This window comes from Gossypium hirsutum, chromosome A01 (assembly GCF_007990345.1).
Source record: "Gossypium hirsutum isolate 1008001.06 chromosome A01, Gossypium_hirsutum_v2.1, whole genome shotgun sequence".
Lineage (NCBI taxonomy): Eukaryota > Viridiplantae > Streptophyta > Magnoliopsida > Malvales > Malvaceae > Gossypium > Gossypium hirsutum.
In genome coordinates, this window is record NC_053424.1 from 6,013,640 (window position 1) to 6,031,030 (window position 17,391).

The following is a 17,391-nucleotide window of genomic DNA, read 5'->3' on the forward strand; positions in this document are numbered from 1 at the left end:
TTCATTTTTCTCTCATAAAAATTATACGTAATCTAAATTCTAGGTTTATATCATATCCTTTCTTTAACTTATAAATAGGAGATAATATACTTTAACGCACTTGAATCTATGTCTTCCTGTATTGACAATAGTGTTCATCCACATCGAGTAAAGACTCAATTCAGGGGTGTAACTAGGGTGGTTTGCAAAGCCCTGGCCCTCTTAAAATGGAAAAAATTTTATTTAGATACTTTAAAACTTTTAAAATTTTAAATTAGTAAAAATAAAATTACACTTTGATTCCTTACAAATGATAAAATTTAATTTAATCTTTTAAAAATTATAAATATATAAATTATTAAAATGATGAAATTACTTTTTATTACAGTAAAATTTATAATTTAATTTCGGTCCTCCTAATAAAATTTCTAACTTTTAAATTTTAAAAAATTTGCATATTATTTTAATAAAAAAACTATAGAAGTTGACATTTAAATTCTAAAGTGAAATTGGGAGAATCAGATTAAATTTACAATTGAAACAAATGTACCACTGTTTTAACAAAAATATTGTTTTTTTTCTTTTTTTTGAAAATAAAATTTATTAACAAATTGATTAATACAGTAATTTTTTAAATTTTAAATTTTGAAAAGAAATTTTATTTATGGATGAAATTAAAAAAATCAAACAAAAAAAACAAATGACAACTCAACATACTCAAAATTCAAAACACTGACAGGGCATAAAACAAACATTTTAGGATTATCGATTCAAAGGGACCGAGTCAAAAATTAAAACAAATCCCAAATCTCACCAACCTGATCAATGCCAATCATATTTTGCCAAGTCACATTGTCTCCCTATCTTATTTGTCCCTCTTCGGTTTCGCTCACCGCGCTGTTATTCTTGCAACCGTCATCTTATTTATCCTCCATTTATTTTTTCCGTTTTTTGTACCCTTTTTTTTTCACATAAAATCCCCCTTTCTGAGTCTCTTCTCTCAAAAGTGTAAAAAGAAAAATATACAAACAACAGAGTCTTTGAAACGATGTCGTGTTCGTCTCCGATGAGGAAAACCTCGTGCCTTTCACGTAGGTTCTCGAGATCATTGAGACTGTCTGCCAGAACGGCGGCGTTAACAACAGTCTCAACCAGGGAGAATCAGCTGGAGTCTTCTTCTACGCCATCACCGTCTTCGCCGCCGCCGTCGGCGGAGGATGGAGGGGATTCATGGTCGACGTTGCTGCCGGAATTGTTAGTTGAGATCATGGAGCGTGTGGAAGCGAGTGAAGAAATGTGGCCTGACAGGAAAAACGTGGTTTCGAGCGCTTGCGTATGTAAGAAGTGGAGAGAAGTTACGAGAGAGATCGTTAAGGCTTCTTCTCAAAATAGCGGCAAAATCACTTTTCCTTCTTGTCTTAAGCAGGTAATTTATTTATTTTTATTTTTATTGAAATTGAAATTGAGATATAATTCCGTAATCTGATAGTGTATGTAAGTATCATTAAGGTTTCAAATATTCGTAATTTAGGGTACTTTAACTTTTTTAGACTTTAAATGTCTGCGAATTGGAATGATTTGTGGGGAATTGATGTAGAATTAGTCTTTATTTTTGTTCATTTGTTTGGGTTCTAGTTATGGTAATGTCCTTTACTGATTATTGCTATTGTTCGATGCATTTTGATCTTGGTATGTAATTTAGGAAATTATTTTGTGCTTCTTATCTGTATATTGGGTTATTTGGGGGGGAAATGTGCTGGGTATAGAGTTTCAAAAGTTGAATCAAATGACATTTTTTGAACATTTATTGGTGATTGGAAGTTAAACTTCATGCATGGTCAATTTTTAGCATAGCATGGTTTACTTCTAATAGAAATGACACTTTTTTTTTTCTTGTGATATATAAGGAAATTATCATTTGAGGGTTAGAATTGTTTTCTGGGCACTTGCAATAATCAGAAAATAGCTTATTCAAAAGTCTCGCAAATTGGAGAAAAAAAGAAATGAGTGTTGAATTTTTGCCTTTTGCGATATTTAAATGTATTAGCTTATTGCTATTGGTTTGAAGTGGAGTTTTCAGAATTTGAGCTGCTTTATGGTTACTGGTTATGAATATGAAATGCATTTAGGATTTACAGTTGTCAATTGATGAACAAGTTCGTAAGTTTTGGGGCTGATGGTTTTGTTCCCTTTCGCTAATGCAGCCTGGTCCACGGGAGTTTCCTAACCAGTGTATTATAAAGCGAAACAAAAAAAACTCAACATTCTTCCTTTATCTTGCTCTTTCACCATGTAAGTACTTTTTTCTCTTTTCACAAGCAAAACATGATAAGACGTGTAAATTAGTCTGATATGCTGTAATACATGCTGAAAAATGGGTTAAAAGGGACATAATTCACTTTGTCAAAGCTCCTTAATTTACATGCAATATATTTTTTTCTCTTGTTACCTTTTGTTTATATACTAAGACCTCTTTGTTATTCAATTTTAGTAATTGAGAGCATGCCCATGTTAGCTAATCTTATTAGTAGTTCTCCCTTTTTGTAGTCAACGTGCAACTGGATGATGCTAGTTGTTAGTGGTTGAAATCTACCTTATTTTAATCTTTTCCTGATGTTTGTCAGCATTCACCGAGAAGGGGAAGTTTCTATTGGCAGCACGAAGATATCGACATGGTGCTCATATTGAGTATATTATATCCCTTGATCCAAATGAACTATCTCAAGGCAGTAATGCCTATGTCGGGAAGTTAAGGTACGGCACTCATGATTCCTTTTTTTTTTTTTTTGGCCAAATGGCATTCATGAAGTTTAGTAGAGGTATTTTGTGATGTCTCTTTCTAGAACTCTGATTACAGGATCTCCTCTTTGAATATATTGCATACGGTTAGTGGCAGTGAAAATTTTTCAAGGATCTTTGTGGAACAATATTTATGATGCTATTACTTGTCTTGATGCAACAAAAATAGAATGCTTTATGGTTCAGATTAAAAAGTTAAGCTGACGCACAAATTTAAAATCTTTGCAGTTCGGATTTTCTAGGTACCAACTTTAAAATCTATGATAGTCAGCCACCGCACAGTGGTGCTAAGCCCTCGAGCAGCAGAGCAAGTCGCAGATTTGCAAGTAAGCAAATCTGCCCCCAAGTTCCTGCTGGCAATTTTGAGGTTGGACAAGTGTCTTACAAGTTCAATCTGTTGAAATCGAGAGGTCCTAGGAGGATGGTTTGCTCAATACAGTGCCGTATGCAGGAAGATATGGCTGATGAGAAGTATTTAGATGACATCAAGATGAAAATGCCCGAGCATGCCTCATCCGGTCATACAATTTTGAGAAACAAAGCTCCAAGATGGCACGAACATTTACAGTGCTGGTGCTTAAATTTCCACGGTCGGGTAACTGTAGCATCCGTGAAAAACTTTCAGCTGGCTGCAACTGTTGAAGAGAGCCAACTGGGAGGGAAAGAAGAGGAGGAAACCGTTCTCCAGTTTGGTAAAGTAGGGGATGATACATTCACCATGGATTATAGGCAGCCCTTATCGGCTTTTCTTGCTTTTGCCATCTGCCTTACAAGCTTTGGTACAAAATTGGCTTGTGAATGATTTTACTATGTTTATGTACTATCATATACATATATATAGTAACAAGTTGTGCTACATGTTTTAATATAATATTTTTTTTCTACTTAAATGTCACTTGAAAAACGTTTGGAGAGCCTTGGCTTGGTGAGACAAAATCAAAATCATGTACATGTTTTCTCTTTGTATCTAATAACATTTGCTGAAATTATTGGTTTAAACATGTCTTTGGATTTTTAGTTGCATCAACATGCGAGTACCTTGTGTGGTTTCTCATGCCTTCAAATTTGAGGGCAGGGTTTGGGAATTGAATTGGAAAAAAGCATTTCTTTGGGAATGGTGTTCATAGGGAAAGTATCGACAAAAGCATGTGATTAGTACTTCTTGTTTGGTATTGTTAACTCTTCCTTTTGGTATTTTATTTACACTCGAATGGTTGGAACATTGCATTCGGGCCGCCATGTTTGTTGACAAGTTAGAAGCTTTAGGTTTCCAAAATTGATGGGTTTCTGTTGAAATCTTCTGAGGAAAAGGCTGGATATGAGAACCGAATTTTCTTTAAAAGAAATTTAGTGACAGAAATATATCATAGTACTTCAAAATTATTATTAATTACAACTAACTAGTTCTCGATTCTCAAATATTCTCAAATTTTAAAGCATTCTATTTAGGTTTTTAAAGTATCAATATCATATCAATCAGGTTATTTGGTTAATTTATTAGTCTAGCCATTTAAACATTTGTACCTAAATTGCTTGGACAACTTGAATCTAAACATTTGTACTTAAATTGCTTGGACAACTTGAATCTAACATGTTAGGAAAATGAAAAAATAACCCTATTAAATTTTAATGACATGGTCTCTATTCTTAACCAAAAAAGTTATTCTTGTAATCCATATGAATGTGTTCAAAATTTGATTTATAGTGAGGTTTCATATGATAGACGAGGTGGCTTATAGCTCAGAGGATTAGAGCACGTGAGACGAGGGACGGGTGAGGGAAGGAAGAAAGATCTTTGATCCAATGGATGATCTTTGATCCAATGGATGCTTGAAAGTGAGGTAAGCCAATCCCATGAGAAGGGTTCGAGCTAAGCTACTTTAACTAGTAGAAAGCTGTTAGCACCTATCGTAAAGGGCATTAGGTTCTGAAAGACGACCTGAAGATCGGGTTGTGAAAATGAAAATTTTTCCTATTGATTTGAGTGCGGATGTTATCATTTTGTAAAATATACGTTGGTTTGTGAAGTTTTATTTACTTTACTTGAACTTTTAACTTTCTCTTAAAAATTACTTTTCCATAAACATAGTAAATTGGAAAGTTAAAAAAAATATTAAGACAAAAGTAACCCTATTTTATATTGATTTAGGGTTTAATAATAGTAAAAGAAAAAAAAACTATTACATTCTTTCTCTTGATTTTTTCTATTACTTCAACGAATTTTTCACAAGTTTTATATTTTTATGGGTTAGCTTTTATTAAAATTATATGCATTATTATTGTTTAGAAAATATATGCAAGACAAATTTTAAATAATTTTGTTTTCAATTAAAATTATAAATTTAAAAATAATTTATAGATTATTAATTTAAATTTTATTATTAAATATTTAATTCAAATATTTAAGATTAAAATTTATTATAAATTAAATTTATGAATATTATCTTTATTTAATAAGGATAAATTCATTAATTATTATTATATTTCTAGGAAAACAATTGGTGAACTAAATGTGAGAATACAACTTCCATGAAATTTTAATCAATACCTTCGAAGAATAATTATCACATTTCAAAGCTGTAATAGGTAAATTTTGGCCTGGGCCCCAAAAAAATAATAACTTAAGCCAAATGGTGCAATCGGTCGGAAACAAGTTAAAAAAGGGCCAAATTGAAAGACAATCATTAAATTGTGGCCAAATCAAAAAGATGGAGAATGTAACGCCCCGTACCCGAGGCCGTCACCGGAGTCGAGCATAAGGCACTACTAAACTTATTTGAGCACTTAACCAAATTCAGATAATTTATATCATACTTTTCAGACAAGCTGTCCAACTGCGTCATAGTTGCTAAAAAAATCATATCTCGAGTTATAAAACTCGAAATCAAAATCCGTAAATTTTCCCCGAATTTAGACTCATATATCTACTTACCAATTTTTTTATATCATTTTTGGTTGGTCCAATTAGTACAGTTTATTAGTTAAATTCTCCCATGTTTCAGGGTTTGGCTACTTTGACCCCTATGCACTACAAACCAAATTTTTCCCTGTACAGAATTCAAATAACCATACCGTTTGTTTCTCTTAAAAATATACCCAATGAGGAATTCATACATATACAGTATGACTCATAATTATATTTTTGCAATTTTTAATGATATTTACAAATTAGAACAAGGGAGCTCAAAGTCATTCAGACTCTGTCTCACAACAATTTAAATATCTCATAACATAAAATCCAATTGCATGCACCGTTTCCTCTATATGAAACTAGACTCATTAGGTTTTAATCTCATTTTTTTCTCAGCCCTTAACTCAATTTCTACAATTTATGGTGAATTTTTAAAGTCAAACTACTGCTACTTACCAAAAACTGTTTTAGTACAAATATTGTTAACTAGTTTATAACATCTTTACTTCAATTCATTCAAACTCTATACATGCCATATAAATCTTTAAACATAAAACAAAAACTACCGGAATTGATCTGAATAGTGTGCCTTGTTGTGTTGATCCGATCTACCAACTTCTCTTTAATTCAATCTACAAAAGAAATTATCAAACACGCACAAGTAAGCTTATTGAAGCTTATTAAGCTCATAGGCATAAAAACACAAATCTTATCAAATATTGTACACAATCATATATCTATTAGTTTAACTATTTCATCCTCCAAATCACAATTTCATTAATAACTCATTGGAATAATTTCCATATGGCTACTCACAATTTAACTCCCTTAGGTCCATTTCTCATTTACTTCATTGTCAAATTAGGGAACAATAAGAGAATTGAGTGCTTCATTATCACATTGCCATAGTAAACTATGGACTTTCACATTGTTACGCATCACACACCGAAGCCATAGCCTTGCCATGGTCTTACACGGTTCACATATCATACCGAAGCCATATCCCAGACATGGTCTTATACGAAATTACATTATCACATTATACCGATGTCATAGCCCAGCTATGGTCTTATACGGAGTCACATTATCACATTGCACCGATGCCATAGCCCAGCTATGGTCTTAAACGGGCGCACTTATCACATAGTTTTCGTCAATTCATCAGGGTCACAGAATAGAAGCACTCAAATCCATTGTTCCTACTAATTTGTACTTTTAGTTACACATTATTTATTAGTTAATGCAAATTGATAGTATTCATCAACAATAAAATACTTTAACAATTATAAGATTTTCATAACAAAACATTGAACTTTGCCATATGAACTTACCTGGACTAATTTGCAAAAGTCGTAGAAATTCAGGGACTATTCTTGAATTTTCTCCTTTCCACGATTTAGTTCGTTTTCTTGATATGATGTAAAAATATGAAAAACCAGCTTTCTCCAGACCTTCTATGGCGTTTTGGCTGATAAAATATGAAGAGATCTCTAGATTCTTCAATTTTGTTCTTATTTTATATGTTAAAGTTGTAAAATTTCCAATTTTGCCCTTATTTCCCTTATTTTTCTGCTGATTTTCTTGCCTTTGCCATCCAGCTTATTCACTTTTAGGCTTAATTTCCCTTTAAATCTTCCTTCTTTTAACACTTGAGCTATTTAATCATTTTAGCAAAATTTATTTTTATTACAATTTAGTCTTTTTTATTTAATTGACTACCTAATCGTTAAAATTTATTAACCAAACTTTAATACTAGCTAAATGAAACTTCATAAATATTTATAAAAATATTTATAGCTTGATTTTCAAATTCGATGTCTCGATACCTCGTTTTTGACCCGTTTGACCTAATAAATTCTTTTAATTCACTAATTTCACCATTTCACAAATTCTTCTAAATTCTTACTTGACTCATAAATATTAAATTACTATATTGTTCAATCTTATTTGTCGGATTTAGTGATCTCAAATCACCATTTCCGACACCACTGAAAATTAGGCCTTTACAGAGAAAGTCAAGGAGTTATCAAAATTTGTTGACTTGGTAAAAGGCTAAAAATAGGAAAATATGATTTTTATTTTATTATTAAATTATTTAGGCTATTTTTAGTAAACCCCATGTATATAAATAGGGGTATTTTGTTCTTTGAAAGGGGATGGATTACTTTTAGATTCTCACTTTAATTTGGAATTGGATTATTTGTTCTTTGAAAGGGGATGGATTACTTTTGGATTCCCACTTTAATTTGGAATTGGATTATTCTCTCTTTTTCCATTTCAATTGGAATTGAATTATTTTCTTTTCTCTTTCAATTACGTGGGAATTTTGTCAATTTCATTTCAATTTTTTTGTTTTTTCTAAATTCGTCTAATTGCTTTTAGTCCTTCCATTTTTTTATTGTTTTGCGATTAAGTTTTCGTTATTCTTAATTTTGGCCCTAAAATTTGTTTTGACTACATTTTAGTCTTCCTTGAAGCTGTGCGTTTTGGAGGGTGGAGATTATTTCCCTTTTGGTCCCTCCTTGTTATTCGCACGTTCAAATTGGTCCATTTCCTTTTATTTATTTTTTATTTACCCCAAAATTTTGCTTCAAGGTTCAATTTAATCTTTTTTTATTTTCGCTATTTTATTATCAAACTAACTAATTTAATATATTATTGCTATTATTATTATGTTTCTATTTATATTCATTTTTTATTCTAATATTATTATTATTTATCTAATTTTTATTTATCAATTTATATTTCTACTATTATTATATTTCTATTTCTATTTATATATTAATATTATTTTTATTGTTATTTTTCTTATATATGTTTTTTTTACTCTTGTTATTAACATTTTATTTATTTATTTATATCGTGTTGTTATTCATTTATTTATGTGCTCTTATATGATTTTAAAACTTGTATTATTATTATTATTATTATTATTATTATTATTATTATTATTATTATTATTATTATTATTATTATTATTATTATTATTATTATTATATTTTTTCCTTTTTGTATTTATTCATTTATTTTATTTCCATTTTTTTACAAATTTCTATTTTATTTATTTATTTCAGATTTTTACATAATATCTATTTCCAACTCTTATACAAATTATTTATTTTAAATGTATTTATTGTTTATTTTGAACTTTTCTTCATGTCGAGGGAATTGCACGTATAGAGATTCAAAAAAGACTGGATCTAATTTAGGTGATAATCTATATGGGATTTCCTAAATTATTAATTGAAGATAAGCCACGAAAACTCGAAGAACTACAGATGAATGTGCAAAAAGAACTTAATTGTATGAACCGAAAACTCAACATTGCCATTACAAGAATTGGAAATCCTTATGGGCACCCTAATATTCTTGCCGAATTTATAGCCGGACAATTAAAGAATCGAGTTTCATTTCGAAAGGCAATGAAAAAGGCTATTGAATTAACTGAGCAAGCGGATACAAAAGGAATTCAAATACAAATTGCAGGGCGTAATGTGATTTATTTCGCTTTTTTATATATGTATATACATTACTTATTTTAGATTTTGTCATATATTTTTTTTGAAAAAAAATCATTTTGTATATTATTGATTTTCAGATTCTTTCCTCACATTATTATTTTGAACTCATTTATTATCGTTTTCAAATTGTTTTTACCCTCTATTTCGATTTGCTTTGTTTTAAATTTGTTATATATGTCTTTTAATTCATTTGTCTTTGATTCTCATGTTAGTTTGTAAATAATGTTTATTAGGTGACCATCACAAATTGTGTTATTAGTGCATTCGATCTTATTTACGTGGCAATTGCATTCGCATATCATGGTTTCGAAGTAAAAAATACACCTCTTGCACTTGATATTATTATTCAAAAAATTTCGAAAATAAGCCAATATTTCGTATTTGAAAATTCGATAAATCGTGCCCAATCGTATTGGGTTTTGATTTACCGTATGACCAAATAGCTAAATATCCTTTTAAAATTTCAAATGCATGAGTTTTGGAAATCAGAGGATGATCTTGTATCGAGGGTTCGAAGTGTTGTATCTTGCTGTACTGGATATGATATTTTATACTGAACGAGAGAATCTCAATGTCCAATTCAAGATATCTAAACGTTTTCGAAGGAATTGTATTTCAAAATCTTTTTCAAATTTTCAACATTAGGACGATAATTGATCAATACGGTATCAATTTTGGGCGTTGCGAGAGTGCTAACCCTTTCTCATGCGTAACTGACTCTCGAGCTCTTTTTTCTCAATTTTCGTAAGCCTAAAATTTTTATTTTAATAAATCAAATATTTTATTAAAATGATCAATCTTGAGGTGATTTGATTACACCTCAAAAAAAGATTGATGGCGACTCCATAATTCGTTTTAAAAGTTGATCCCCATTTTTTTTCAAAAAAAAAAAGTTTCGAGAAAAGCATATTCTAGTGACATCATGCATAAAAAAGTACTAAACACTACATATATATTTTAAATTTGTTTCACATCATACTCAAATTAAAATTTAATACTAAAGCTGATAAGACTAATAGAAAGACTTAATTAATACGAGAGTAATACTTTAAAGACTCGATTTGCATAACTTAATAACTTAAAGATCCATTTAGAATCTAAGTTTGAGAAGAATATCACATACAAACAACCCAAAAGTGTGTTGAATACAAATAAAGAGTCCAAATAACTTCTTCTTTTTTTTTAAAAGAAATGAAGTGTTGGAATTCCAAAGTAAACCTTCACACTTTAAAGTATGAAGCACGAAGCAAGTTTCATGAAGTTCTCTACAACATTTTGTTGGTTTTTAAGACATGATCCCTAGATTCCGAGCACAAAATTCCAATTGCAACAAGTTTACGCCAAAACAAATTTATTGGTGTTTCTAATTGTAGAAACCATCATCTGTTCATCAAAGGAGTGTGTCTTACTCTAAATTCACAAAAGCAAAATATAAATAGCACAGAGAATCCCTTGCAACAGTCAAGAACACACTTCATTTCATCAGTCATAGTCATAGTCTTCAGATAACATCGAAGACGCTGTTATTACATGCGAGCCATAGTAACTGTAGAGTGCATTTATTTACATCACCATTTTTTAGGACTCAAGAACTGGACCCCATATTCAACTTCTGTTTGATTAACGATAAGACCCTCCTCACTTCTTCCCTCGCAGCTTTGCACCGAGTGCCCTCTCGAGTTTACCTATAATCTGTTGGTTAGGAATAGCTTTTCCGGATTCGTACTCTTGTATAATCTGGGGCTTTTCATTGATCATCTGTAAGATGACAAGAAAGATTTAACGAAAGAACTTAACAATAGAGACTCATAACACTCTCGGGGAGTGCACATCATGCATATACATAGATACATGAGAGAGACCTGAGCAAGTTGAGACTGGGTGAGTTTCTTCTCCATTCGAGCATGCATGATGGCTTTCTTCAGTTCAGTTGGCACTCTTTCATCTGTTCATCAATTCAAGCACAGATCAAAAATCATAATAGAAACACTGATTAAAAACCAAAGGTGTACAAAAGTTTAAAACTGATGAAAACATATGGAGCAAGTAGGGCGGAGAGGAACACATACAGTAATCATATAAGCTAAACAAATTGATCGGAGGCCAGGATTAGGATCATATCATAATAGCCAATTATGTAAATAAAAAAGCATCTCACTTGTTATATAAGAGATTGAAGGAAACTACAAAAACATGTAATCAGGTAATTCACCAAGGTTGTTGTAAAATTGAAAATCACGAAAAACAATTGTAGATAAAATCATAAAAGCATAATTGATCTTCCAAAGCAATCGAAACATCTTAACAATGCATACATAGATGCATTAAAAACTTGCATCAGTTCCTAAACTCGAAAGAAAGAGGAAACCAAATGATACACAAGTATACTCATTAATAAAATTAAATTCACAAGACAAAGAAAGGCTAGTCGAGACACCTTAACAAGGTACACATAGATGCATTAGAAACTCATATCCGTTCCTAAACTTACCAAAGAAAACGGAAATCAAAAGACACATAAGTATACTTATTAATAAAAATAAATTCACAAAAGAAAGAGAAGCTAATCAAGACAATTTACAAAGCATGCATAGATGCATTAAAAGCTCATATCGGTTCCTAAACACACGAAAGAAAGCAAAAAGCAAAAATCAAAGGGCACACAAGTATACTTATTAATAAAAATAAATTCATAAAACCTCTCTATCCCCAATGATATGCAAAGTTTTTTCTTATTTTTTAATAGCTTAGACTAGTAAGACAAAACTACTAGTTAAAGAGGATTACATATTCTGAAACATACTTTAAAATTTATATCAACAATTACTTTAGTAGCATACAAATATTAAAATCCATCAGAACACACAGATTTATAGACAAATGATTTTATTATCGTTATTTAAAAAAACAATACATTCAAATTTAAAATTATCATTTATTTAAAAAAACAATACATTCAAATTTAAAATTATCATTCTCTTTTGAGAAATAAATTGGGAATATCATACATAAAAAAATTCATTTATAATTCAGATATAACTTAGTTATAATAGGGTAAATAGAAATTTAAATGAAAGGGAATAAAATATTTCTTACGAGCAAGATTTTCAGTTTCCTCATCAAGTTTCCTTGTATTCAAAGTAGTGCTACTCGATGCTGCCTTGTTCGCCCCAGCATTCGCTGCAAAATTCCCATCAACAAAATTAGATTTTTATTATTCTCTATTTTCACTAAAAACAAAAACCCTAATCGATATAATAAATTGTCATCTAAGTTAGGTATTTAGTCCGATGATCTGACTAAACGCAGTTTTCCCAAAAGAAAAAAGAGTTAAAAAACTGAAAAGGAAAAAATTACATTTCTTGACGGATTCGATCTCGGCACCGGCTCGACGGGCGGCGTTAACGACTTTCTCATCCTTCTTGGTGGCGGCGTTTGGGGGTTTTTTCCGAATAACGACGGGCTCCCAGTCTTGCGTTAAAGGTCCGATTCCGGCCATTTTTCTTTTGTAAGCTCTGAATTTGGTCGATTGGATGAAAGGAAAAAGGAAGGAATAAAAAAAGGAAGAGAATTTTTCTTCCTTGGTCAGAAATGCAGCAAAAAAGCAAAGGGGCTTTGTCTATTTATACGAGGTATTATCCCCATTTACTATTAACTATTATTAGATGACGTGGCAGATAATCACTAAAGTTAAAAACATTGTTGGGCTTGAGTTCTGATTTGGGCTTATGTCCAAAAATTCAGATAGATTTGTTTTATAGGTAAGATTTTTAAAAAAAAAATATTTATTTGAATAATTGAAGTCATAATGAAAATTTTAATTTAATATTTTACCCTATTTCTTTTTTTAGAACGCTTTAATCTTTACTCTTTAAATGTTAGTTAAATTATTTTCTCTTTATTTTATACTATATTATAGAATTAACATCTACCGATAATATTTATATAAAATCATAATAATTAAGCAAACTAAATTGACATTTAAATAATCATTTTTTAGACAAAATCATAATAAAAAATTATTCATTATAGATTAATATGAATAATTAAAGACACATATTATGTACTTTGTAATTAACCGACTTTTTCCAGTGTCGAAAAATGCATTTTTAAAATCTCATCTTCATAAATCGAGTTCGTAAAAGTAAAATAGAAAGATTTATGGAGATAATATGAAAATATATTAAAGATTGGTTAAATAATTTAACCGAGAAAATTATTAATTAAAGCTCAGAGACTAAATTGTAAAAATTTAACCCGTATTAAATTTTAATTTAAAAAATACTTGGGGACCTAGTTAGCAATAATTTAGAGGACCAAAATAGTTACTAAATCGTTGTTGTTTTATAAGTTAGTGGGAAATGATGGTTTATTTAATGAAATTACAATTAAAAAATATAAAATATAAAATAAGATTAACTAAGTAATTATCATTAACTAGTTTAATTAAATACTAAACTAAGTATATATGGCAACTTAGTGGAATGAAAGATGAAGTTTCAACTAAATACGAGAAGTAAGTGAGATGGTAAGAGTTTTTCTTGTCTTAACTAGTGGTCGAGGATTTGATCTTCGCCCTGGGTATGGAACAACTTTAAAACTTGTGGCCAACATCTACCCCCTTAATGGGCCTCCATAATACGAATAATTAGTTACTGTGCTTGCTCCGATAGATACCTTGAACCATTAATTTTCAAAGGTAACCAAGCCTTTTTCTTTGATTTTTATAAATTCTTGATCATGGGAGTTTAATCTAGCTATTTCATATGTTAATTTGATCAATTGTTAGATGTTTATCAAGTTGCCATTAAAATAAAATTGATCGTTTTGAAGAAATTGGTAGCTAATAAACTTAACTTATGATAAGAATTAAGTTAGAAATTAAGTTAAACTTGTTAGATAACTTTGAAATATTAGAGACTAAATTGAAAACTCATGAAATTATGTTGTAAATGAAAAGTATAGGATCTCTAATGAAAGGTTGTGAAATCGGATTTTGATCCGATGTTAAATATGAAAAAATATGTGTATAGCGAGTATAAAGACTAAATTGATTAAATTACAAAATATGTTGCCTATGTATTTTAATGTGATTGGGATGTGAACTGACATTATTTTATAATTGCATTATTGAACGTAGCTAAAGAGTAAAGACGACGAGGAGCCTCGCGAGGGAAATATGAGAGTCGTAGACAAGTGACAAATTCAATTTGTACTTTTATGATTTAATTTCAACATATATATACATGATTGTTGCATATTAGTTATTAAGATAAGATCATTACTTGTCTCATGAATTGATTGTGTTTGATGAAATTGAATGTCGGAGATTGACTTGATTTGGAACATAGTAAAAATAAGAATGATATGAACATGTTAAATGATTCGTAATATGAATTGATGATGGAAATTATATGAAATTATGATATTAAATATGTAATGATATGTTATTGAACATTGGTTACCTTATTAATTGTTCGGGAAAAGTCAAATATAATTGGCATGCCATAGGATTAGATTGTGTACGAGTTTAAACTTCGATCTTTTCGATGATGCACTAGGTGCCAGTATGATATAAATAGTGCTGAGCGTTAATTACTTCAGGCTTTCCGATGATGCATTAAGTGCAAGTATGATATGATAGCACTGAGCGCAAATTATTTCGGACTTTCTGATGATACTTTGAGGTGCCAGATTGATGTGTTGGTTGGACAATCCATGTATCCATCTTGAGTCTGAGTTCAATTAATGGGAATTATAAAACATGAACTTGATTAATGATATTTCAATTGAATCATGATATGAAATGGTATAATATGTGTATATATATGAAATGTATCAAATAATAGCATGTGAAAGATCATACGAACCGATTTAATCGAGCTTTGGTATTGGGCTTTGACAAAATTTGATGTGTTCCCATATTTCTTCACCCCTTTTCAATATTATAAACTTGGAAAACTATTATAATAACTTACTATGTAAATTGATTTTGCATTAAGTTCATAAATTTTGATATTGATTATATTTGATCTAATTATAATTTATTTTTTAATTATTAAAATAATCATTTTTAATATTAAAACTAATAAAATTAAAATTAATGTTTTGACATTAAATTTAAAATTTGAACAATATATTAAAATTATAATTAATTTTATTTATTATTAATGTGTACATACAAATTAAATTGAATTCTAATTTCAATTCTTTTTTTTTTGTTTTAGAAATATTTTTTTTAAATATATTCAAAATGAATTCTTAAGATATAGTTTCCAATTATTATTCAAAATTAAATGTACCAAATAATTATCATTTTAATATAGTTTTTTATGAAAGATTATTAGTATGGTTAATTATCTTATACTTTGTTTTCCCCTCAATTAGTTAATTTATAAAAGATTAATAGTAAACCAAAATTAAATGGATTCAACTATTATTCATCGGGTTAGGATAAAAAATTTAAAATTCGAAAAGTTCAAAATTAAAATTTATCAATTCAAAAAGTACAATAACTAAAATTGACCAAATTATAGTATGTGAGCTAAATTCATAACTTAAGCATAATATAAGGACTATAACGAAATTTGACAAAAATAGAATTATTCTTTTACCCCTTATTCAAACTTAAAATAAGTATTTTATTAGGACACTTTTTTTAATTAATATATATTTATATCCATCTTCAATTACATTTTAATTATAATTTAAACTATTTAATTTTAGCAATTTAAATGTTTCTTATTTAAACCAACAATAATTTGCAACATATGTGGTGGTCCCATATACATTAAATATTTTTATGAGAAATTAAATATTATTATATTAAAAAAATAAAAAAATAAAAATGGATAAAACCCAAGAAATATCAAATAACATTTTATATTCATCTTCAATTACACTTTTATTATAATTTACACAATTTATTTTTTTCAGTGAGTGATATCTTATTATTATAAATAATTTATTTGTAAAATATTGTGAATAAACTATGGGCTAAGGTATTTATTACCGTATTATCTAAAGGTGTTACAATATTTTATTAGAAGACGAGTTATATGATAAAAAAAAAAACGAAATCATATACAAAAATTATGATATATAAAATAATAAGTGAGATTATCATTAGAAAAAAATTAATATTATATTTTTTCACTTTACAACATTATTTTCTTTTATGATTTTCCACTAAGAGATTCAGCGAGCTATAGCCGTCAAGGTCTAATATTTTTCAATTTCCCACTTTCTAGGCCCTCCTAAATATAAAAGAAAACCCCTCCAATATTTTTATAATATTACAAATAATATTAAAAATATCTTTCTTGATAAAAACAAATAAAAAATCTTCTTGGACAAGCTAAATTTGAGAAGTAAAAATTGGAATATAAAAAGAGCCATGCCTACTCTTAGCACTCTCATTACTTTCCTCATATCCTTCCCTTGCGTACCACAAAGTTAAACATCATAACTCCGCCAATGTATTTCAATTGATTGTTTCAAAGAGCACATGAACAAACAAATAATATAATATCAATATTAAGTATAATTATATTATTATAAATTTAATAATATAATTTATTTTTTACTTGGTGTTAATTAAATATCTTATCTTTTTTATTTTATATTATTTTCCCTTTTGTTAAAAATTATTAGTTTGGTTATTAATATTAAACCATTTCTCAATATAAAAAATGAAAATGCAATATAAAAAAAAAAGGAAATGATCAATTATATGGTAAATAATTTTATAAATTCATTTTATACTTTCTTTATTTTATCCTATCGATTGTTTTTATTTGTATTACTTTAAAAATGTTATTTTTTTCTCTAAATTATTTTTCAAAATTAATTAATCATTTAATTATTAAAAATATATCTTTTGAAAAATTAAAAATACATTATTTAATGTAATAAAAATAAGCACGTACAACGCCATTGGAAACTGGTTTTAGAAAAGCACATAATGATTAATAAAAATTTTCAAAAATTTCAAAAACTTTCATTAAAAAAAATAAAAATAATTATCAACAACAACTATGAAGTAATTTTTCCGTTCAAAGAAAGAGAACCAAAGTGAAAAAATAAGACGAAAGTGACAAATAAGATAAACACTAGAGATTAAATTTATCATTATACCATAATTAAATAAATTATTTAAATTTAATTATTTATTTTAAAAGA

The 17,391-nt window shown here is 28.7% G+C and overlaps 2 protein-coding genes across 2 annotated transcripts; one reads left to right on the forward strand and one right to left on the reverse strand.

The window, feature by feature from the left end:
- The first annotated feature begins 880 nt into the window (after positions 1–880).
- On the forward strand, positions 881–3,777 carry LOC107917927 (tubby-like F-box protein 7). Its single transcript, XM_016847343.2, has 4 exons — positions 881–1,405; positions 2,184–2,271; positions 2,604–2,733; positions 3,007–3,777. The coding sequence occupies exons 1-4, from the start codon at positions 1,028–1,030 to the stop codon at positions 3,578–3,580; spliced, it is 1,170 nt and encodes a 389-aa protein (XP_016702832.1). The 5' UTR covers positions 881–1,027; the 3' UTR covers positions 3,581–3,777.
- Positions 3,778–10,658: 6,881 nt separating this feature from the next.
- Positions 10,659–12,860, reverse strand: LOC107918084 (multiprotein-bridging factor 1a). Its single transcript, XM_016847590.2, has 4 exons — positions 12,568–12,860; positions 12,307–12,390; positions 11,073–11,155; positions 10,659–10,968 (listed from the first exon to the last, which is right to left on the reverse strand). Exons 1-4 carry the CDS (start codon positions 12,707–12,709, stop codon positions 10,849–10,851), a joined length of 429 nt encoding a protein of 142 aa, XP_016703079.1. The 5' UTR covers positions 12,710–12,860; the 3' UTR covers positions 10,659–10,848.
- Between the last annotated feature and the right edge of the window lie 4,531 nt (positions 12,861–17,391).

Bases quoted from the DNA above. Each gene is read 5' to 3' on its own strand.
- LOC107917927 (XM_016847343.2), top strand. From the start codon at position 1,028: ATGTCGTGTTCGTCTCCGATGAGGAAAACCTCGTGCCTTTCACGTAGG. The intron at 1,406-2,183 runs GTAATTTATTTA...TCGCTAATGCAG, and splicing joins TTCCTTCTTGTCTTAAGCAG to CCTGGTCCACGGGAGTTTCC. The intron at 2,272-2,603 runs GTAAGTACTTTT...GATGTTTGTCAG, and splicing joins TTATCTTGCTCTTTCACCAT to CATTCACCGAGAAGGGGAAG.
- LOC107918084 (XM_016847590.2), bottom strand. From the start codon at position 12,709: ATGGCCGGAATCGGACCTTTAACGCAAGACTGGGAGCCCGTCGTTATT. The intron at 12,391-12,567 runs GTAATTTTTTCC...GGAATTTTGCAG, and splicing joins GATCGAATCCGTCAAGAAAT to CGAATGCTGGGGCGAACAAG. The intron at 11,156-12,306 runs GTAAGAAATATT...ATTGATGAACAG, and splicing joins GGAAACTGAAAATCTTGCTC to ATGAAAGAGTGCCAACTGAA.